The sequence below is a fragment of the Antedon mediterranea genome, chromosome 10 (assembly GCF_964355755.1).
Source record: "Antedon mediterranea chromosome 10, ecAntMedi1.1, whole genome shotgun sequence".
In the NCBI taxonomy this organism is placed as follows: domain Eukaryota; kingdom Metazoa; phylum Echinodermata; class Crinoidea; order Comatulida; family Antedonidae; genus Antedon; species Antedon mediterranea.
This window is the reverse complement of record NC_092679.1, coordinates 14,512,884-14,537,504: the sequence shown is the minus strand read 5'-3', so window position 1 is coordinate 14,537,504 and position 24,621 is coordinate 14,512,884. Positions and strand designations below refer to the sequence as shown.

Genomic DNA, 24,621 nt, shown 5'->3' with positions numbered 1-24,621 from the left:
ATATTGTGATCATGGTGATATTGTGATCATGGTGATATTGTGATCATGGTGATATTGTGATTATGGTGTTATTGTGATCATGGTGATAATGTAATCATGGTGATATTGTGATCCTGATTGTAGTTGGATAATAGTGGGTGTGTAACATTAGTGGTTGTGTTAATAATCACGGTTGTGAATTATTGTGTAATGGTAATTCTGAATGTAATGGTGTTGGTGACATTGATACTTGTGATTGAGAGTATAATTGTGATTGCGGTCATTATGTTAGTCATTGCGATTGTGATAGTATTGGTAGAGATAAGGATAATGGTGATGGGGATTGTGATCATGTTATTGGCAATATTGTGATGATAATGATCATAATTGTGATAATGGTTATTGTGATTACAATAATGCAGAGATGACTAAGGTTATATAAGATGTTGATTTTTATTTATCTCATTAAAAGTTCTCCCTGAGTGCATGGTGCCCAGAGATTTTATGTGGCAATTTTCCAGCATGTCGATGCACGGAACAGGTATTTTATTTGGCTTTATCAATGGTGTATTTGTTCCTGTTGGCAGAATGCACATACCCATTTTTGTTACTTTTAAAGCCTGACAATCAATTTCTGCTTCATTTCTGGAGTCTTTCCGTTAGCTTGCGCTTTTATGGTCATCTTTTTCGATACTTTGTCAATTGTTGTCTTCTCGGATGGATAGTGTGCTGTGTGTGTACTGTAGCCGTTGATAGTACTAACTAGATTTTGTGACAAAATAAATAAGTTTTTTTAACCAATAATACATTTGAAGCAGTGTTAAAAAATTTTTTGGTTATAAAATAGTGCTTTCTGCTGAGCATTTAAGCTTTTCATTACAATTTTTATATGGGCTTGCTATTTTTCATAATAATTATATCACTCATAATAAAGTTGGTTAATTTGTAAATAATACCGGAACCCATAAAGGCCTTCCTCATGGGAGGGAGCTTTCAAAATGTGATGACCGATGACCAATTAGGTCTGGTCAATCAAATGTGTCTGGACATAGAAACCATTGAACCTGTGTCGAATAGTGAGTACACGCCTCCCAATATTTTGCATGTGTACAATGAACTAGTTTAGTCATCAGTCATCAGTTGTGGCAAATCGAAAGCTCAGGCTAACTAACTAGCCAGGGTATGTTCAGTAACATACCTTGCTATTAACTAATGGCTGAAGTCGTTTAATCAGCTTCTTAAAGATAATGAGTTGTGTAAATCCAGATTATTAACAAAAAAATAACGTTTTGCAACAGTCAGATTTCTGAAATTGAATGTTAGTTTCAAAGCGCTTTATTAACCATCTACTAAGTTTAATGATGTTTTTAATTTTAAGATTAATTGTTGTGGATATCATTCAGGGGAAAAAAGTATTTTATTTTTTTTTATTGCTATTATATTATGATTTCATCTGATCCACATCACATTTTAAGGTTATAGATATAATATATAGTACTAACAGTCAATCAATCAATCAATCAAAGATTTTATATTCATAGGCCAGACTTTTTTATATTAATTCATTGATAAAAAAAAATAACACATTTTATATTTGTTTTTTTTTTCATCTTCCAGTATGGCTGCCGATATTTATATAATATAAATGTATATTCTATACATATTCAAAATCAGATCAATTTAAATTTATCCACCAAACTTAAATATGTCGGAGAAAAAGTTTTGCCAAAAAAATGTAGTGATGATAACATCACTTTTAGCTATTTAATTACAGTTTACTTTTATTTAAGGCTTTTTTCCAATGTTTTTGCTATAAATATGTAAAACAATGCAGAAACTTCCTGTATATCATATATTTTAAAATTGATGTTTAATGTTCAGTGACACGATATATTTGTATTTTTAATGAAAAAAGTGCGCAAGGTCTTATTTTGTTTTATAATATATTTTATGGTTAAACAGATTTTCGGAAATGAGAAATAAAAATCCAATTTTTAAATATTCTCTTTTTCTTCTTTTCTTCTTTATAACAGGTCAGCATATTGGAACTTCCGCGTCAGGCTATAAGAGACATCCTATAGATAATGGTTTACACGATAGAACAAGTCGATCCAGTGCGTCAACAATAGATGGCAGTGGCTCTAGGAAACCTGTTCGCTCTACACCTGTCCCTGGAACGAAAGCGTCTCACTCGACTACTGGTATAGGCCAGGCTATTAATCCTAGCAATTCAGAACCTAGGAAGTCCAGACAACAACAGGTAAGTTATATTAACACAATGCACCATGAACAGTTTAGAAATCAGCCAGGAATACCTCAGTAGCTGGGTCATATGGAATGATGTTGGAGTTGAGATTTACTTTAAAAAATGCATGGTATAGTCCCACCCCTAAATTCAGCCTAATTTTGTGTTCTAAATGGGTGGGATTATACTAGAGGATATACAGTACTGTACTTGGCCAAATCTAAAATGAATAGATATTCACTCATTGATGCAATTTCAAATGAAAAGTGTAATGCCTTAATTACGAAGAAAAAAATGAAGACTAAGTCTAGAATATTGGGTTATTAATTGGGTATGGACAAAATAATAATTTTTTTATGTTTTGAAAAATTAAATCTGAGAGATTCCCAAGTAATTGTTTTACCTACCAGTCCTTTTTACCAATTTTTGAAATATAATTTGTTTTAAAACTTTTATTTCGCAATTTTTTTTAAACAGAACAATGTACAAATGAGTAGGAGAAATACATACGTTATGGGCGAGAAGGCGCATGCCTCACCATCAAGAACAACCAATGGAAAAACAGATAGGTATGCTAAAAATAATTCTCTTGTAGGGATGCTATTAAGGTTAATTTTATAAAAAGGAAACATTAATAAATATTTGATAACAATGCTTGATTATAGGAATTGTTTTAGAAATGCATAACTACATAATCCCACAATGGTTGTTTTTATTTTAATGTTTGTTATGTTATCTAATTGGATTATAGGTTGGGTTTGGTTATTTTTGTTTTACCTGGTTTCTATGATTTTTCCCCCAAGGTTGCTACAAAGAGGAATATAAACATTAATTTTTTGAAAAACAAAATTAAAAAAAAAACAAACAAAAGCAAAGAAAACTATTTATTTAATTTCTTTTAAATAAACAATAGTTTTCTTCATAAAGAGAATGTTTATACTTTTGTTTGTGGTCTTATCAGCCTTTTGATTATCGTGTTGTAAGGTATTATGTCAGTTACTGCAGAAACTACATTTTTCACTGTAATAACATATTTTTTAGGTTTGTTTTAATGTAGAATTTACCAAAATAAAACAGTGTTTATGATCCACCAAAAAGGGGCTTACCAAATAATTGGAAACAAATTATTTAAAGAGAAAACAAAATGCAGTTACTGCAGTAAAATACCTTTGACATGGTCTCTAAATAGAACCCACATTTTTTTTAAATAAATTTTTTATTTTACAACTTATTAAACTAAACTGGTATTTATTTTTTCTGCACCTTGAGGAATCATTGGTAGAGATGTTCGCGTAATAAATATAATACTCCTAAAGGCAAATTTACACAGACAAGCGGTAACAGTAATAACATGTAGAATCTATGTTATTCCTTATGACCATTTACACACAACGTGGAGTGAACGGGCGTTTTCCGCTCAGTATAGGTAGAGATTCTATTTAGAGCAATCTATGCAGTCTTCCACTTTCAATACGGTTCGCCTGTGTAAATTGGCCTTAATCGTCCTTCGTATTCAAATATTGCCAATAACTGCTGTGAAATTCTCAAATTTTCTATATTGCACAAGAAGCAATCCACAATGGGCATTTTCCATTCTTGATTTTATTCTCGGATTTTATGGAAAAATGAAAGAGCAACCAAAGAGAATAATGCAACAAAAATAATATTCTTCACAATACACATGCTTACAACCTCAATGGCATAGTGATAGCTTCTGCAACTACCCCAATTGATATAGTTGTAGTAGCCGTCATATTGCCATTGGTGTCATGAACCAATATTTATTATTTTGCTATATGCTTCATAGTTAGACATTTTGTTAAAGATGTAGTTGTAGTTGCTTGGACAAAAACACGAAAAAACTGTTATGCTCTGCCTTAATTCAATGCTTGTTTGATTACTGTGCTTCGACTTGGTATGAAGGTATTGACAAAGTTTTGAAGCAAAAACTACAGACCACTCAGAACAAATTTGTGCGTTTTATTTACGGTTTCGGACCACGATCTCATATTGGTCAGAAGGAGTTATCAGACATTGGCATGCTTAAGGTGGAAAGTAGAGTAAAATTTCTCAGGCTTTGTAATGTTCATAAAATTGTCAATAACAATGCAGCTCCATATCTATCTGAACATTTCTCACGGACATCCACAATCCACACACATAACACACGCCAACGTAATGTTAATCTGGTTTTACCTCTACTTAAAGGAAATAAACAGTCTCATTCTACTTTTTTCTTCTCTGCTATCAAAGACTGGAACGCTCTTCCATCAAACTTAAAATTAATTTCCAACTTAACTACCTTCAAATCTCATATTAAAAAACATTTTGAACGCAATATTTTATATTTAGAATAATTTTGATAACTATAATGGTCTTGATTACGTGCAATTTTTCTCATTTCTTGTTTGCTTTCTCTTTTAATTTTTCTGTTTTACTGGGCTTTATTTTAATGTATATTTATATATTTATAGTTTTATTAATGTTGTATTTTCTCTTGTTTGTTATGTGCAATTTGGACCCCATTGGAAATGGGCTGGTTTTTCCGGCCTAATGGGTGTTCCTGATGCTCGTTATTTTGTCTTTTGTCTGTTTGTTATTTTAATGTTGAGCATCAAATAAATTCAATCAAAAAAAAAAAAGTATTGTCCCCCAAAAACATGAACAATTAAGATTAATTAAATCAGACTATGAATATGTTATTTTGTAGTTTTAATAAATTTAATCATTTCCATAGAAAAAAAACGAAAAAAAATTATGTTTTCACTTGTAAAATGACAAAATAAACTGTTAAATTCAACCAAAAATCCATTGGCTGGCAGCCAATTTGACCATTTTTTGCTTTAAATTACATTTTTTTCAGGTAAATACATTTTTTTCCGATCTAATTTTTGGTCAAAGTGGATAACTATTATGTTACATTAAAATGGAATATTCAACAAAATTTTTTTAGAAATATTTTTTCAGGGGGACAATACATCTTTAAGTGACTGTATTTTAACATTTAATATTAAATCCATTATTTTATCAACATCAATACTAATACATACAAATGAAGATTTATTGTTGATTTAAACATTTTATTCCAAGCTTTGTGATTAATATACAAATCACTTGTTCTCTCTGTACTTGCTCATTTCATTACACACAATGCTAAACATCACATTGTTTTAACTTGCTTAATTGAAATCAAAGAGTTTATTTTTAAGCAAGACGTTGTAATTATATTGAACATTCACAAACTTAGCCTAGAGGATTTGCAAACTATCTTTAATGATAAGTTCCCACTCTAGATCAACAAATCAGCTAATTAGATCGGCGCTACTAAAATTTACTAATGTTGTTGACTATGCCGAGCAAGTTAGACCCTGACCCATCAAATGATTCGAACCAGGTCCTCTTCACTTGATTGGTAGTTGGAACCTACCATTATTGATGTGTTGTATTTCTACAAACTCACCTACTGACAAACTTATAACTAATTGAATTGCATGATGCTTGCTATACTAAGTCTAACACTAGCTCTTTCCTTTCGCATTTTTTATCTACGTACGTACCCCTTGCCAAAATCAGAGAGCAAACGACGCCAACATCCCAACCTTCCTCCTCCTCTACTCGTCATAGGCATCAGAAATCAGCGTCCACTTCCGGACATCCAACGGGCAAGACTACCTTTCCTCCTATCGATGACCCGCTTGATAGGCCTAGGTAAGCGTGTCTAGTACTAATTGTTTTGACTGTTTTGTGCCCTTTTTTGGTATTCTGGTGCTGTCTGGGTTTGCTTGTGGTATGTAGGTGTGTATGTCTTTTTGTTATGGGGAAACATTAAATAAATTGTGATTAAGTTGTCCCAACTTTGCCCCATACAGAACACTAGACTCAATGCGTTCATTATTAGACTTTTCTGAGCCCTCCAAATGAGCCATTTGTTTTACGCACTAAAATGTGTTCTAAAAAGGAATTTTGGCACAGCCCAAATGGTCTCCGATTTTGGGAGAGTGACTACATTATTGGTTGCAGTGATGCAGATAGTTTGTTTACAAAAAGTTACTGAGTTTGGGATGGGCGAGGTGGTGGTATGGCGTGTTGGGCAAATCTAAAATACTGAATAAACTATAAACTTCAGACGTATTTACATTCATTGTGGGACTGGCTCTTCCTCTTATTTCCCAATAAAATAATCATAATCTTTGCATACACTACAGTTAGTTGAATGCTTTTAATTTAAATGTAGTTTTTACTAACATTAATAATAATAATAAATATAATATATATATAAAATAATGGAATCATAATAGCTTTACTAACTCTACATGCTTTATATAAATAAATACAAAAACATATTTAGTATAGAAGTTTTTGTGTTTTTAGAAAGATTTAGTATAGTATGGCAGATGTGTCTGCCATTTAAAAATTGGCTATGTTTGATAAATGAATTATGACATAATTATTTTGAATTATTATTTTAGAACTCTTATAACAAAAGTTATTTCTCTGAATAATAATTACAGTACGGCTCCTGGTAATAGGCATCCATTCTATCCGTCACCGCTTGTCAACGCACAACCCGGCAACGTTCCTTTTCCTCGTGCTCATGTAAATCGGCGCACGTTTCACGGAAGGGAAGGACGTGATAAAAGACAAATGTACAACGGTCCACCTACTGGGCCTGCGCATGATACCAATACCATGGACAGGGCTAGAAATGTTTCTTTCTTTAGCAAATTATCATCCAAATTTAGCAGAAGGTATGTATGTTTACTTTTTATTATCATTAATAGTGATTTGGCATGAAGAATTTTTCCCTGATAAATTTCCACATCTTAAAGTTTCTGCAATAATTTTTTAGAATTTGATAATTTCTAATCTTAGCTCACATAAAGGATTCATAAAGAAGTTGACTAAAACTTTAGTTTTTAAATAAAACAAAGAAATGCATTTTTAAAATTTTTTAATACTACGCTTGTTAGAATTCCATTTTACACCATCATAGCATCATAATTTAAATGATATTTTAGTTGAATAATAAGTTTATTTTTTTAGCAATGGTGCTAAACATTTTCAAAATTGTAATTAAATAATGATGCAATTGCAACATTACTACTAAATAATTAGCTTGAAATTATTAATTAATTAATCACTAATTCCATATCATTTTCATGTTAAATTTCTGATAATTCAATGTATATTTTTGTGTGTTTTATAGTACATGCTTTTGTCAATATCCATCATATGTGTTGTATTGTCATCTTTTATTCGTGTTCAAGTCGCGTCTCACTTCATTGCTTTATTACCGTATACTGGTCCTACAATAGAGATTTTCTGATTGAACGACACCCGACCTTACAAAGCAATGTTGTGATTGTCTGCATAAGTTTTCATGTTTTAAGAATGAGAGCTTCCCTATCGATTTTAACAATTTCCTAATTTGGGGTCATCACAGTTAAGAGCCTTTCACAATGCCAATGGGTTGTAGGCAAGCACGTAGCTAGTGGAATTTAGGATTTGAACCAACCCCCTTTATAATAAGAGCCCTTGAGACCATCTGCGAAAGTGATGGTACAAAGCATGATTATTTTTTTCCTGTTGTAGAAAAACAAACGAACTGTAATTATAGTCCTGACTGATTCATAGACAATTCTAATGTCAAATGCTTTGTAGTTCTTGTGTCGTACAATTGGAACGTTTTTAATTCACTTTGGGTTACGCAAGTGGTTTATTTTATATTTTTTTTTACATTTAAGCGATTATTTTATTTTACATATTAACTTTACATTGTGTTTTTGAATTTGGTGTATTCATGTTTGCCAATTGAATGAAATATCTCAACATATTTTTGCCTTTTTATTTTGTGTGTCCATGTTGGATAGCAGTGGCAATATGCTGAGGTAAATTATTCCATATCAGGACATTTTATTCTTTAGCGGAAAACGCAATGTTGTAAAATTTACAGGCCTTTACACACTTCTGAAAAATTACGCCTTTTCTTAAAACTGCTATATGTTGTTTGATTGTCGCTTTTGTAATCGCCAAGTTGTTCTCAGTTATGCTTGGTTCTATAAATAACATTTTGTTGTCAGCTTTCATGAAGTCTATGCAACGAGAATGAAGTTGAGGATTTTGACAATTTTAAGCCCATTCTGAGGATTTTAAGGTTGCCCAAAAGCCCATTACAAAGGTTTTTTTAGCATTGCCCAAAAACCCATCCTGAGAATTTTATGTTTGCCCGAAAGCCTGTTCTGAGGATTTTATGCTTGCCCAAAAGCCCACCATAGGATTTGTAGAATTCTCAAAAATGTAAATATTTACTAAACAACATTTGTCCATTATTATTCAATCCACCTATGCTTGTTATTATAAATATATAATACTAAAACTGGTTAATGTGAATAAAATGGATATAGCATACCTTATGATATCATATACTGTGCAGTTTAGGCACCTCCAATTTAAATTTTTTGTGCAAAGGCCTGTATGAGTGTACTGCTAATGTTAACATTGGTGGCCATGTCAGTTCTAGAATTGTTTCAATCTGGTCTAGTCAGCTGTTTTGTCATTTAAATGCTATCATGTCAAATTTAAAAAGTGTTTTATATCTTTGTTTTTAGTGAAAACATTCATTATTAAATATTATTCTTGCAAACAAAATCACAAATTTTTCTCTGTTTAAATTGATCTTCTTGGCGATTGATTATGCCTCTAGACCATCAGGTTTGGCTATTTTAACTTCTTTTTTTTACAACTCGAAGCCTAATAATACCCCTTTCACACCAAAACTCCGGAGTGTCTCCGGAGACACCCCGGGGTTTATGACCATTCAAAACGTCGAGAAACTCCGGAGATACCCCTTTCACACCAACCTAGCAACTCCGGGGTTTATAAAATAAAATTGTAAATGTCGCCCTCTATTTTGTTTGTTTACATAGCGACGATCATTAGAATCATTTTAATTAATAATATGTTTAATTTAATAATTACTTTCAAAAGTCTCAGAAGTAATATAATATTTTATTGATACTACTTATTATTTTCTAGACCCGCTATATATTTTTGACAAATATTTAAAGTATTTTGAAATAAAACTAAAGCAATGAGTGATCGTGTGAGGATGACCTTTTGACCCGAAACACTCCGGAGTTTGATGTTGGTACCTTTCACACCAAAACTCCGGGGTGTCCCCGGAGTTCGCTCTCCGGAGAATGTTCAGCTGTTCAACCCCGCAGTTTTAAACTCCGGAGTTGCTTGATTTTACCTTTCACACCAAACAGCGGGACGTCAACTCCGGGGTGTCTCCGGAGTGTCTCCGGAGTTTTGCTTTTGGTGTGAAAGGGGTATAAGGAGCAGATATTGTAAATAAAATGAAAAATAAACAAAATGAAAAAGTGTTATATAATGATTTTAAACCATAAAAAAAATTATATATTTACGTTTTTCAAAAATTATTTTAATTATTAATAATCACACTTTTTAAAATTAAAACTTGTTTAATGTTATAATCTAATATTAAATTTTAAAAGTTACCTATGAAAAAAAAAATATATAACTTTACAAACTGCTTTTTTTTCATACTCCTGTAAAATTACAGTAGCAACACCGTTATGGCCCCAATGGCGGGCATGAGATCCAGGTTAGATACAACTACATATCTTAAATAATAATAACTATAAAATAGTTACATTTTTTTGAATGACCTTCGACACAGTTTAATCATATATTTTTATAATTGTGAATCACTTGTTTTGTGTATAGCAGTGTGTAATAATAATCACATTTATTAATTCTCTTTTCTTTATATGCTTCTGTATGTTCTAATATCCTTTGATTTTTTATCATATTTAACAATATGAAGATAACTACTGCATGCAATGCCATAATTTCATTTTATATGTATATTTATCATATCTAATTATTTTAATGAATATATTTGTTGTATTTAGTATTTTAGAAATTATAAAAATGACATTTCAGTATAGCATCAATGCATGTAATAATCACACACTCAATTCTATCATTCTTTATTTAGAACTCATCATTTAACACATATCGGTACACTGTAGAACTCCTCTTATGGGGACATCTTTTGGACATCAAAGAACTCACTTAATAGAAATGTCTCCTGAATAGGAGACATCTCCTTCCATTTCACAAGAAAGTGTCCCCTTAAAAGGGGGGGCCAAATGGAGGGGTTCTACTCAATATAAATATTCACCATTTAAACATTAATTATAAACATATTAATTACAATATATGCTTTTTATATTCATTCAAGCATAAAACAATTAATATGAAAACTATTGCATAAATACTAACAATACATTGGCAACACACACACATAACACATCCAGTCCTAAATACACAATAAAATAAAGATAAACTAAAAAATAATCAATGCATTAAATTGTTATAATAAATAATTTTGTTTTTCCATACCCTTTGAAAATGTGTTGCACTGACGCACTGAAAAAAAAAATCATATGAATTCCTAAAATACTATATTAATTTTACCATTCTGTAGTTTTTCTATTGTGTTTATAAGACAATTAATAAAATTAATACTGAATGGCTGATAAAATGAGAAAATATAAATTATTATTAAATAGTATACACTATTTTACTATTCTGTAGTCTTTCTATTGTGTTTATCAGACAATAAAACAAAAACTAAATTGACAAAATAGATTTTGATATTTTAAACATAGTATTTTACTATTCTATAATCTTTTTTGTTTCTAAAATTGTAAAATATTTAACTGCCTAATAAATACAAACACTATTTTACTATTTTATTCTTTTGCTGTAAAAATAGTTTCTTGCTCAATAAAATGACTATAAAACCCTATTTTACTATTCTATAATCTTTTTGTTGTGTGACCATGGAAAAATAGTTTCCCTTAAATCGGATAAAGCCATTTAGTTTTACTTGCACACTGAAATGAGAAAATATATCAATTCTTAATAAATATATACACTATATTTCATTTTTTTTCAAACACTGTCTTTAAACCATAATACAATAAATTACACACATAATGCTATTTAACTGATTATGAAATATGTAACAACATTTGCTACTAACCGCATGCTATAGTTAATGATATATGTGTGTGCTTTCAGTGTATATTTTTACCATTTGCATTCTCTTTTTTTATATTTTTATATCTCTCCTGCTATTTTCCTGCTACTGGACAATGTCTTAATAACGTGAGTGTATATATATGTATATCTATGAAATAGTACTTAGATAAATAATATAATTCTCTGTTAATTTATATAATATTCTTTAGATGCAATTATGTAATTTTTAAAGAAAATAATATAATTGTATTTGTCTGTCTAATATAGCTAGATAATTTAACAGTTTGCAAATCTTTTTTATTCCTCTAGAATGCTCATAAATATATTCAATTACTATGTAAAAAGTCATATTTATGTTTAGATATTGCATATATTTTTTGAAAACAATAAAATTATGAACAAAAACTTTTGAAATAAAGGTAAAATCTATAATTTTGAGCCTGATTATTTAAATGATGATATTTTTTTTACGATAAGGAGTTGATTAGGATTAGGTGTGCCAAATTCTTGATAAATTTTGAAAGTTACTGTAGGTACAGATTTTGCATGCATACATTTATGCAGTGAAATTTTAACATTAATACCAAGTGTAACTGGTTAGCTTTCGTTTTGGGATGGTAGACAGAGAAGATGGTGATTTAATAGACCATGATAGGTGTGGAACAGTCAACTTGTCATGGTCCATCAATTTACATGCTCTTTCGTCTACTGTCTCCAAAAAAAGCTTACTATTATTGGGAATACGTTATTGAGTAGAAGTCATAATGTTGGTGATAGTACTGTTTATATGAATAATACTGTATCAATAATACATGCCTATTCTTTGTTGCGTAGATCATTCAGTGAGCGTGAAAGGCTAGAGGACGCTGTCAAGCCAAGATCTTTACGATTCACGTTTAGTATGAAAACAACCAGTTCAAAAGACCCAGAACAGATTATGATGGAAATTCAACGAGTTCTTGAACATTTGAATATCGACTTTGAACAACGAGAGAAATTTCTCGTGTTCTGCGTTAATGGCGATGGTTCGAGTGAGAACCTTATCCAATGGGAAATGGAGGTGTGTAAACTGCCCCGGTTATCTCTCAACGGTGTACGTTTCAAGCGGATATCGGGGACGTCTATTGCGTTTAAAAACATTGCATCAAAAATATCAAATGAATTGTGCTTGTAAAGTTGTTGCAATTACCAGTTGTATGTATGTATGTATGTATGGACAGTGGTTATAGTTACCCAACTGATAAACTGGTGTTATAATCAGTTTGGATGTGTGATCTATCAACGATAACAGTCCAGCGGGATGGCTTCCAATCAAGAAGACCAGCCAACTAAGAAGAGCTAATCTGACGAATCCAAATGAAGAAATAAGTTTCAATAGTATTGACACCCTAATATGATATCTCCTATACAAATAGTCTTATATGTCATTTTTTGTACTTTTTTTTTGTATAATTTTCTTGTTTGTCGCCCTCTATTTTGCATTAGTGTTTCATGAGTATCGGTAATTATCTCGCATATATGTGTAAGATACTTTTTTATGTGGTGATTGGATGATTCTTAAACAGATTGTCCAATCCAAGCCAAGTATCAATTCCAAAACAGAAGTTTTGACTCGTCAATTGATATACTCCAATCTGCTACCATTTTTAACAATACAGTTCCTTAATTTTAGTTCTGTTCGGATATGGTGGAAATGGACAATGCTAACTATTTGCAATATGTAAATATATAATAAAACATGATTAGCAAGCTACCTTGAGATTAAACAAAATCATTTATTTTTTTTATTCAAATCAGCAGAATTACAATTACGGTTAAATTTCTGTTTTGTAAAATGCATGGAAGCGAGAGAAAATGTATCGATCACTAAACTTAATGAGTTAATTACAACAGATGGGTTTAGTTTTAATTTTATATGAAAATATTATGAAGTTTTATTTCTGTGTGACTCTACCACACAAATAACTGATATGTCCATATATAGCCATAATATCCCCATTGTCATACAGTAATATGTCCATGTAATAATATGTTCATGTGTGGTATTAATACATACATTCATGCCATAATATAGTCAGGTTTACACCCATATAAAGTTATAATATACCCATATAAAGTCATGATATAACCATATTAAGTCAATATAAAGACTTTATTGCCTTATATGGACATATCAATTTTTTCAAGAAAAAAGCTACAGAGTTTAATAGATTCCAATTGTAATGAGTACAAACATATTTGAAGATTTCAACAAGCTTGTTTACACCCAACGTGAAAGCTCGTATATAAAATCATTTATTTAAAATGCACAGGTTTTTAGTTTCACAAAATACATTGTAGTACTGACTATGATATTAAGGTTCCATTGAATGGCATCTACATTTTAGTCTATGGGGATTGAAATACAGTCTACATTTGATTGAAAATAAGTACTGTTCTTCTGGTCCTTGGTAGGAGTTGCAAAACACAATGTTTATCTACTAACAACATTTTCAAAACAAAATTTCACCTGTATAGAAAAACAACACACAGCTACTGCTGTTGTCACTTAACATTTGTTACTTTGAGGGTGTGACTTGTACATTTGTAAATTTACATATTATGTAAATTTTCCAGGTTTCACTATTACAAGTTTATCATGTATTAGTGTAATTGATCCAAATTCAGTACAGATGTTTGGGGTACAAATGTCACTAGTTTGGTATGTAATTTGTCACTGGCATTGATGACACTTGTATGCAAATGAGATTTGTACAAGTGGCATATGGAACTGATGCAGTTTGTCATCATTTGCATGTTATTCCAACTGTTGTCAGTGTCAATGCATTTCAACAAGATCACTTGTACATTGATGTCACTTGTATGCAAGTGGCATTTGTGACGGACGTGTGATTTGGTCAGATGACACTTGAATAAATTACATTTTTACAAGTAGCATTTATGACTGTGACCTTCATTTGAACAGATTGTCACTTGCATGCAAATGACATTTTGTTACATGTGTTCAAATGTGACTTGTACAAATAACACAGTTTGTGAGTTTATCAGATATTAGTTGTCACTTCCTTGTGATCAGATGTCACTTTTCACAAATAACATTTACATGAAACTATGAATATCAACTGTACATGTGCAACTTAAGTAGCTGTACATGTGCAACTTAAGTACCTGTCACCTGTACAGGTGCAACTTGAGTAGCTTTCACCTGTACAGGTGCAACTCGTACACCTGTACTGGTTCATCTTGAACACCTGTCACCTGTACAGGTTTAACTTGAACACCTACCACCTGTACAGGTGCAACGCAAATAGCTTCACTGGTGCAACTCTAACACCTGTACAGGTGCAACTCGTACACCTGTACTGGTTCATCTTGAACACCTGTCACCTGTACAGGTGTAACTTGAACACCTGTGAAACCCATTTTCCTACAATCTATGTTGTATGAACAGTTTCTGTGTTTTAAATTATAAACTTCAGTTTGGCTTATGTATCTAACAAAGTTATTTATTTGTTGAAAGTATAGACTAATATATATTTTGAGCTTGTTCTATTAGCAAATCATTGGTGGACTTTCCCAATTAAAAATTGACTGTTAATCAAACTGCAATATTTTAGGTTTGCTATATTCCAATGAGAAATAAAGAGTAAATGATATGATGCTACTTAGATATGGGGTTCTAAAAATATCTTTTTAATTGGTGTTTGTGTATTAAAGGGCTGTGTTTAGGATAAAACTATCCCATATTTTAAGAAAACAACAATACCCTTTTCTATTCCAAAATTAGATGGTTTCCCTGAGTAAAAATCCCTTTAATGTAATCCAAAATTTCTTGCCAGCAAATAATAACACTTTTTTCAGGTAAGTTTTTGTTATTTGAATAATGTGGTATAGAATAATTGCATTATTTATTAGTTTTAAATCCTGAACAAGTGTTAATAAATTTTGGCAAAGATTAGTTTAAAGGGTTTAAAATAGATTGGCGATTGGGCAACCATAGTTAATTCCTTAATGAAATACTGCACTTATTATATTTTTATTTAGGCAATATTAAGTTTAAATATATAAAATTAATAAATTAGTCTTTTTAACTTGTTTTATGCTGTTGGTGGTACCCAAATACTTGTCTGTCTGTCTCCCTACCACACAATTGTTTTATTTGTAAGTGAGTGGACCAAGTTATGTTAATACCTATTGCATAAACTGTAAAATACAAATACATGCTTGTGTTTGCGTGTGTGTACGTACGTAGTGTGAACTTTACGTCCGTTCGCCTCGGCCATTTTCTAATTTCTAATTAGTATTTTTTATCAGGGATTAGGAAATAGTAGAACAGCGTTCCTGCTTGTCACAAACAAAAATCATATATATTGCTGTTTTTTTGTTTTGTTTTTAAGGGAAGGTAAACAATATGTACATACAGTCCGCTTTATTAAGAATTTACTGCTAAAACATGTATATTTACATCATAGTCAAAATAATGTACTGTGAGTTGAAATGCATTTAGTCTACTATTATTTTATTTGTGTTATTTTCTAAAAAAATGAATAACAATTGTCCAAAACCTCCCCACCCATTAGAACCGTGTCAATATATGCAGTTACTGCAGTTACTGCAGTTATATTTGAAAGTTTAGTAGCTAATAACAATACATTTATACAACATGATATAGTGGGATCTTAATTAAATTATAAGATACTAGGTAATCTTACTACTGCAGTAACTGTTGAACAATTACTGCAGTAACTGCAGTAAATGACACGGTTACCTAAAGATGTTGATATATTAATGACCAGTTAGTGTACTGGTATATCTATTACTTTGTGACATTAGGGTTTATCACAGTGGTAGTAAATGAATATATGTGTAAAATACGCATTTTGCACGTCCAATTGTTTTTGGATCAGCCATGGTGCGCCCCTGGCGTCAAACAACAGTTGATGCACACAGGTTTTTTTGTTTTACCGCTGAAGAACAGTAATGAAGGAACGAGTTATTAGTTATTTTATCGTTATCTACCTATTCCCACTATTATTTATCACGTTTTTTTATCTTTTTATTTTGTTCTTTTATTATTTCGTTATAAACAAAACGTATAATTATTGCATTCACTAAATTTTATTTTTTTCAATTGCACATCACTGTTCGAATAATGATTTTAGGAAATTGCTTAATAGCGCCCTCTGTCGTCACAGCTGAGCGTGGCTGATCCGAAACCAATATTGTAGTTTGTCTTTTGCCAAAGACAAAACACCAATGAAAAGTAACGTTTTACTATGTACCATGGTCGATTTTAATTACAAATATTAATAATATTATTTGCACTGTTGGTGCATTTTCTACATGCATGAACTGTATCATTATTAACATGGGTGATTATAATGTAAGAACCGTGCGAACCATGCCTCGTGCAGCAACACAAATCTGCGGTTGCTTCCAAACATTGTAATTGTGCTAAAAAGGCACTCTGTTTTAGATATACTAGTGTCCGAAGGATCAGATTAAAGAAGACAAAATATACCACATTTAAAAATATTGTTTTATTACATTGTTTAAATGTCAACAATGTCTATTAAAACAGTGTACCACTGTCTAGGTAAAGTTTGCAAATGGAATTTGGCCGATCACAAGCGAGAGGTCTTATGAACTGTTGTTTGTGATTGGTCAAATTGTAATGAGCAACAGTGCGGCAAAACTTCTGACCAATTAGAAACTTGCATTGTGCGTCGTCCTTCTAACGCTTGGGTCTCACTTGGACTCAACGCAAGGACGTATGTTACGTCGGACATTGTAATAATCGTCGCACGCTGTAAGTAATCAATACACGATGGATCATCCGAACTGTAGCTTTTGATTGGTAAACTCACTTGCCTTGCGCCGATGTCGTTACAAACCAAGCTTAAAGCATGTACCCGTACCCGAAACATTTGTTTGCGTCTAAAATATGTCTGTAAATAAATCTGAAAACTTAATCGTTCGGTAATTTCCCTGCGATTCGATTATATATCAATTATGCGGCGATACAATTGAATGGGTTTTTTAAAACTCCGAAAGTAAAACGAACGTGATTTCCGAGTAGAAACCGAAAGCTTACAAATCAAACGAAACAAAACAGGATGTTGTTCGCATGCACCTACTATTAAATTCTTTTTATAACCGAGATTATTATGAAGGCGTTCAAAAAGTGAATTTCCTTAGTGATCTTACCAGTCTAAGTACCCTCTCGCACTGCACATGCGTACAAACTGGTCGACTCTAGCGAACGAATGCAGTACTACTAGTGCAGTTAACACCGAGGAAGAAGCTACTTTAGTGTTTCTTTGAAAGGTTCTGATAATCGCAGATAAGTTTGGATAATTGCATAGGTAGGTGTATGCCTAATACCAGTGTTGTCCTACTTTTAAAGGTCATATAGGGTATTCTTCCTATTGTTTAGGCCCCTTGCAACAACCAGTAATGGAATATTCGCATCAACAAATACTCAATTCACTATTAATTTATACGACTTTGCTGACCTCGAAAGTTGTGGTATTGTGAACGAATAACTGTCAAACTATAATACATATCGATATCGCTATGTAACCTGTACCATTTTAATCCACCTGTGGTTGGTAATATTAGCTTTAATATTTAACGAGGGAATTCAGGGCCGCCCAGTTTGCACTGACGTACGTACAAAATATCTCGCAATATTTTCTTGTGGTACTTCCGTAAAGAGTCGCACCTATCCTTCCTGTTAAGCGTTTATTTATGGTTGGTGTTGACGTTTTATGTTCATTTTTTTGCACTTTAGAATATTGGTAAGTACTGTAATACTATTTTTGTGATTTTTTTTGGTTTTATTGTTGAATTTAGTTTTATAAAATATATAAAAGCAAGCGTATATAAAGGATTGAAATAATGCGATTGATTCTTTTCTGAAAGGTGCGGTAAAATAATTATGCTGTAGAATTGTGTTTTTCAGATTATTATGCCAGATTTTCTAAAATTGTTTTTTTCCAAATTATGCCAGATTTTCTAAAATGATGCCTAGCATAAATGCTAGATGCCAGATAAGTCAAATAATGCCAGATAGCATAATTATGCCAGTTTTGGCACCAATTACTTAATGCCAGATCCAAAAAAAGCTATCAAACTTAGCTAAATTCATGACATTTTGTATTTGTTTTAGTAGATGTTGCTTTTCGATATGTCATTTATGTATAAGAACTATTTATGTCTGAAAGTGTTTAGTTTGTTTTTGTATTATATTGAAAGAATGTTCTTTCATACCCTGAAAAAGGGTCGATAAAGAAATAAAGAATCATTGTCATTGTCATTGTCATGCCTTAGGGTAAGAATTTTGGCTACAGTGATTCTCGAGTCTATATGCCCAAGTGAAAATTAAGCAAAATTTGAAAACTTTGTCATCAGTGTAACGATTCTGGCCTTTTTCTCCCTTAAGGCACCCTACTACCTCTATAGATCACGTTTACTCACAGCACGTCGCGTGCGGCAATTGCTGTTTACGTGTGACGCGAAAAAAAAGCGTATGGCGGTATATGAGCTGAATCAAAGACGAATATGCCTATCTATAATTGCGTTTTCTGTAGTCAAATTTGCACGAGATTTGACTGGACCTTATATACCAAGCAATGAGTTACTGTATCGTTTCTCACCGTGTTTGAGGCTGTGTTGTCGAGTTTGTGGTTGAACAAACTCCACACATTTTGCTTGGCACTATACACAAATATTCATTTTTTTTTGCCTACTACGTTTGATATTGCTGACTTGATAACTGATAATGTTGTTTAACATACATTCAAACAGGTCTTGTCACTTTTTCAAGTGGTAAGTCTTTAGTAGGTCTAAGTGGTGAGGCCCGTTTGGCTTTCCATCGATGAGGGTTGTTAATCCATATAGGCATATTTATAAATAACATTGTATTGATTGATAGATTGATTGATAATTACCTTCATTCAAAGAATTGTGTGTTTGTTTATTATAGATTTCAATATGGCAACTCGTTCTGTTCTTATCACGGGATGTTCATCAGGCATAGGCCTTACGACAGCCCTGCACTTGGCAACCTTACCTGAACCAAAATTCAAGGTATTACAATTATTATTAAAGGCATAAAACACACAGGGCACTTTATTCAGAACGTGAAAACACAGCACTGCCTGTTATTAATACTACCTGTTCAAATCTACATATTGTATGATGACAATGCAATCTGTTACGGGTCTCTGACCTTTCTTTTAGTGTCAGCTTTTGGATATAATTTGTTAACGAAAAAAAAATTATCTAGCCGACGTCACAGAATATCAACAGGTCCGGTAGAATATATTATAACATTTTACCTCTGGAAGGTAAAATATTGTAAATTCCACTTAAGTAAAATTTAATTCAAGTCAAGTAGAATTATGTTACCATGGTAACTATAATGCATTTTACTTAAGTAATACTGTACTGTACAAAGTCAACTTATCTGAAATGAATTTTACTTAAATACATCCCATTTTTTTTTCTGGAATTAATTTTACTTACGTCTAAGTACTTAAGTAAAATGATGTACATTCTATCCAACCTATTTTACTTATGTTGAATACACTCCACTTAAGTTACATCTGTTTTGACTTACTAGAATGCATTTTACTTAATGTAGGTACTTAAGTAAAATATTGTACATTCTACTTTAGTAAAATTCAATTATGTTGAATACATTTCATATAAGTTTATTTTGATTTTATTTACTGTAAGTACTTGTGTAAATGTACATGAATCTTAAATGAAACTAGTTTTACTTAACTATGATGCAATTTACTTAACTTATTATATTAGGTTAGATTGATTTATATTGAATTTTAATTTATGATATTTTACTTAAGTACAATTCAGACGTATGCATTGCAATGCATGTTCAAACTTCAGTGTTCAAACAGAGAGGTATAAACCTCCCTGGTTCAAATTTATATTAGAAAGTTACAGCAAAAGATAGACTTCATTTTATTTCATGCGTAGGCCCTGTTTTAATTAGTCTACGTTAGGCCTGCTCATACATTAATAACAAATTTTAAAAAAATATCGTTAAACACAAACAATTATTTTATGCAGGTTTACGCTACTATGAGGAACATTTCCAAGAAAGCAGATCTTGAAATCAAGTCTGGTGACGCGTTGAACAAGACCCTGTTCATACGGGAACTGGATGTTTGCAAAGTATCTACATTTGAACCAGTTGTAGATGAAATCGTCAAGGTAGAGGGAACAATCGATATAGTTAGTGAGTTATTCGTTATTATTATAAAAAAAAGCCTAACAGTTCGTTATTGTTGTTTTTCAGGGGTCTCTTCTGAAAAGTTTTACGTCATCATTACTGTAATTATTCCTTATCAACACAACTTACCTTGTCTAATAAAACTTAAATGATTTCAATTTTTTACGTTTTTTTTTGTTCGTCGTTATTAGGTAACATATTCATCTTCTCATTCTTCAGTAGTATTGTATCGATTGTATTTTTTAAGGGGCTGCCACCCATTCCAATGTTGTCCGAGTCCCAGAGTCCCTATATTACACCCCAGTCTCCCTTAAACTACGGGCTTGCTACCTATGTTTTACAATTAACCTTTGCGTAACTCTCATTTAGCATTATATAAAAATATCTTCTTTATTCAGCTTGACCTATTTATTGTTAAATAACTTCCTTAGCAAGCCATAGATAGACGCCACTAGTATGTCGTTAATTAGAATAACAATGCTAAATTATGATTTTTCAAAAACGCTGTGCCCCAAAGGATATTGATTTCTATTCCAGATCCGGGATTCACTTTTATATTATAGTTTGTGTGCTGCGTGCTATTCTTAATTAGGCTTACAATTGTATTCCCAATAATTCAGGTTTTTCAATTATAGAGGATACTTAATTTGTTTAGGGCTTAAATGTGTACACATACTTATGTATACGTCATATAATGTATCGGGCCAGTGCAAATCATTATAACATTGTGTCAGTCTGACCATGAACTAAACATTATTATACGTAGCTAGCTGCAATCGCGTGCGCAAATTTGAGTTTGTGTTTACCGACCGACCAACGAAAAAACGATGATATGAGACTTTCTCTAAAATGGTGACAATGTACAATGCTCTCCAGGGAACCAGTATCGACATCGTGCACAGAATAAATATATATTAGATCATTTGTGCTACTGTATTAATACTATTTTATTCTGTTATACTTTTTCAACCGCCACTAGTTCACAACGCCGGTATCCCGTGCATTACGTTGCTTGAATCCCTATCCGAGGCGGCAATACGAAGTGTTTTTGATACCAATGTAATTGGTCCGATATTGCTTTCACAACTTATTATACCAATTATGCAAAAACAAAAATCAGGCCATTTGATCGCAATATCAAGCCAAGCTGGTTATATTGGTGAGTAGGCTAACTTTTATTTAAGATTTTAGTGTTATTCCAATAATGATATTTAGATTATCTTGTACTCATCTAAAAAGATTAGTGTATGTTACATCAACGTAAATTCAAATAATATACCGTACTGTACCGACATTTCATCCACTTTTATTTGTGTCGTGCCGTTCATGCTTAAAATATAGACCTAAATACATTATCTGAACATCCGTAGTCAAACTTTTGTGATGTAATATTTATGACAATCCAATACGAGACGGAGCTAGCAACTTACGTACATACTGACTGACTGCGCACCTTTTTCTGTTTGTGACGACACCGTAACTGAAAATAAAGTTGTAGGCAATGCACCAAACTTGAAACGACCCATTCAGTTGAACTAACTAAGTTTTAACATTTTAGGAATGCCATACCACGACATTTATTCTGCAAGTAAATTTGGAATGGAAGGTTTTGCCGAGTGTCAGGCTGCTGTTCTGGGCCTCGATAATGTTCAGTGAGTTTTTAATTTTTTGTTGTTTTCTATCCGTCGTATAAGGCTAAACAAACGATTTATTTAACTTTCACTCCGTCATAACGTTTTGGAGTCGCATGAATGTTTTACTGGTTTTTTTTAAAGAAACATTTTAAATTTATGATCAAAATTGCAATCCTATGCTTGTTTGACATAGTATTTTGTTCCTTTTTTCTATTTAGTTTTAGCATAATTGAACCCGGTCCAGTCCTGACAGACCTCTCCAAGAAGGTAGCCGCCGAATACCGAATAGCGATCGCCTCCGACAAAATTGACGACGCAACCAAAAAACGCTTCACAGGTTACCTGACGTCAATAACAGCCCGGTTTCACGAAGTTGTACAACCGGCTGAAGACATAACCAACGTTATTCTAAAGGCAATCACGGACGAGAAACCTCACATGAGGTACCAGACTAGTAAATACCAAGAGTCAATTGCTACTCAAAAGTTTGTTGATATCACCGGGGACTCAACATTAAATTTAATGGAAAAACATTTTAAAAGCTAGGCACTCGTAGTGATAGATTAATATATAAATAAAGAATGGGGGAGACTTTGTTTAATATTGGAGAATTCGAGTCAGGCTTTTAACAAAATACAAAACATTCATTACCAAAGTAAACTTTCATTATTATTAAGCTTATAACCTCTTTTAAATTGAAGGTGGGATTGAAGAGAGGTTGGGTACTGTACACATAGCAGCACATACGTCATCTTCGTTACCTCATGTGTACCCTGTATTGAGTAAGTTGAACCTACCATCGACTATCAATAACTTTATTTTCTTTCTTATAATATTGTTTTTAATGTAAATATTGTAAGTATTATGTTAGTATTTCTATTAGGCCAAATTCTGAGGTACCCCACATGCTTGCCGAGCCATTCCGAAATCCCCATGACGAGAAAGGTCCCAAGGGTCCCGTTCAGGCTTATTTACCTGCCTAGGTTAGTTATTGGTTATTGGCGGGTAGGAACCAACTTACCCGGGTAAATAAAGCTTGGTTCCCACTAGAACGTAACGCAAGGACGTAAACGCAACGCAAGCGTTTTAACCAATGACAAGCGAAGTTATATACAGTAAGCAATCACAAGCGAATAAGCCATCGCTTGTGATAGGTCAATTCACTTGCGTTGCGTTACGTCCTTGTGTTGCGTCGCTAGTGGGAACCACGCTTAACTAACTCTGAGCAGGCCCATAAGATTCAAGATTTAAGATTCTTTATTCATCGTCATATAAATACATACATGATATGCGGTTTCCTGGGTATAAAATTCAAGACAAAAAAAAAAAAGATCCTGACAATAACAAGGGGTTATCCGCCAAGTGCGGATAACCAATAATAAATACAGCTACAAAACAAACATGACATAAAAAGATTACAAACAGTACAATAAGTACATAATGTGTTTGTAGTTTGATTATTTCATTTATCATCAGATATGTCAAACGAAATGCATAATTATATAGTCTGCAAGTATTGTGGAATAAAGTTCATTAATGAATGTTGTCTATTGAATAGCAACTGAAACATTACTGAGTTTAATTTGTATACTGTACTTGGTATTGTTTTCACTTACTACTGTAGTCGGTCAGTCTAGTTTAGCCTACTTAAAGCCCTTTTGTAACTCTAAATTATTATATTAGTTCTATGGAAATACATTATATTATAGTTACATTTTAGTCTATCGAGTTTAGATTGAATACAAACTGTAACTAAAGTAACACAACTGTAACGAACGTAACTTCAATTGTAACGAACGTAACACAAACTGTAACGAACGTAACACAAATTGTAACGAACGTAACACAAACTGTAACGAACGTAACACAAATTGTAACGAACGCAACACAAACTGTAACGAACGTAACACAAACTGTAACGAACGTAACATAAATTGTAACGAACGTAACACAAACTGTAACAAACGTAACACAAATTGTAACGTACGTAAATTGAATTGTAACGAACGTAAATTAAATTGTAACGAACGTAACACAAACTGTAACGAACGTAACACAAATTGTATCGAACGTAACACAAACTGTAACGAACGTAACACAAATTGTATCGAACGTAACACAAACTGTAACGAAGGTAACACAAATTGTATCGAACGTAACCTAAATTGTAACAAACGTAACTTAAATTGTAAACGGACGTAACTTAAATTGTAACGAACGTAACACAAACAGTAACGAACGTAACACAAATTGTATCGAACGTAACACAAACTGTAACGAACGTAACACAAATTGTATCGAACGTAACTTAAAGTGTAACAAACGTAACTTGAATTGTAACGAACGTAAATTAAATTGTAACGAACGTAATATAAAAAAATGTTACAAACGTAAATATAACAAAATGTAACAAACGTAATAGAACAAAA

The 24,621-nt window shown here is 32.2% G+C and overlaps 2 protein-coding genes across 12 annotated transcripts in view; both read left to right on the top strand.

Moving 5' to 3' along the window:
- Positions 1-16,819, top strand: part of LOC140060721 (MAP/microtubule affinity-regulating kinase 3-like) — a 73,316-nt gene extending 56,497 nt beyond the window's left edge. For 4 of the 10 annotated variants that reach the window (XM_072107052.1, XM_072107051.1, XM_072107045.1 and 1 more), the window contains 6 exons: positions 2,013-2,239; positions 2,702-2,793; positions 5,798-5,932; positions 6,736-6,972; positions 9,810-9,851; positions 12,143-16,819. In XM_072107052.1, the coding sequence (XP_071963153.1) occupies positions 2,013-2,239; positions 2,702-2,793; positions 5,798-5,932; positions 6,736-6,972; positions 9,810-9,851; positions 12,143-12,473 (1,064 nt within the window). In that variant the 3' untranslated portion in view covers positions 12,474-16,819. Of the gene's footprint in view, positions 1-2,012; positions 2,240-2,701; positions 2,794-5,797; positions 5,933-6,735; positions 6,973-8,094; positions 8,113-9,809; positions 9,852-12,133 lie in introns of all 10 variants that reach the window. The other 6 variants (XM_072107048.1, XM_072107046.1, XM_072107047.1 and 3 more) reach the window with 6 other exon arrangements.
- Positions 16,820-17,442: 623 nt separating this feature from the next.
- LOC140060074 (retinol dehydrogenase 8-like) lies at positions 17,443-23,869 on the top strand. 2 transcript variants are annotated; one of them, XM_072106133.1, is made up of 6 exons: positions 17,443-17,664; positions 19,287-19,390; positions 20,396-20,564; positions 21,538-21,717; positions 22,117-22,210; positions 22,411-23,869. In XM_072106133.1, the coding sequence occupies exons 2-6, from the start codon at positions 19,295-19,297 to the stop codon at positions 22,736-22,738; spliced, it is 867 nt and encodes a 288-aa protein (XP_071962234.1). In that variant the 5' UTR covers positions 17,443-17,664; positions 19,287-19,294; the 3' UTR covers positions 22,739-23,869. The 2 variants fall into 2 exon arrangements, with proteins under 2 accessions (XP_071962234.1, XP_071962233.1); XM_072106132.1 differs by lacking the exon at positions 17,443-17,664 and adding an exon at positions 17,854-18,099.
- Positions 23,870-24,621: the final 752 nt, after the last annotated feature.

Bases quoted from the DNA above. Each gene is read 5' to 3' on its own strand.
- LOC140060074 (XM_072106133.1), top strand. From the start codon at position 19,295: ATGGCAACTCGTTCTGTTCTTATCACGGGATGTTCATCAGGCATAGGC. The intron at 20,565-21,537 runs GTGAGTTATTCG...AACCGCCACTAG, and splicing joins GGGAACAATCGATATAGTTA to TTCACAACGCCGGTATCCCG. The intron at 21,718-22,116 runs GTGAGTAGGCTA...TTAACATTTTAG, and splicing joins AAGCCAAGCTGGTTATATTG to GAATGCCATACCACGACATT.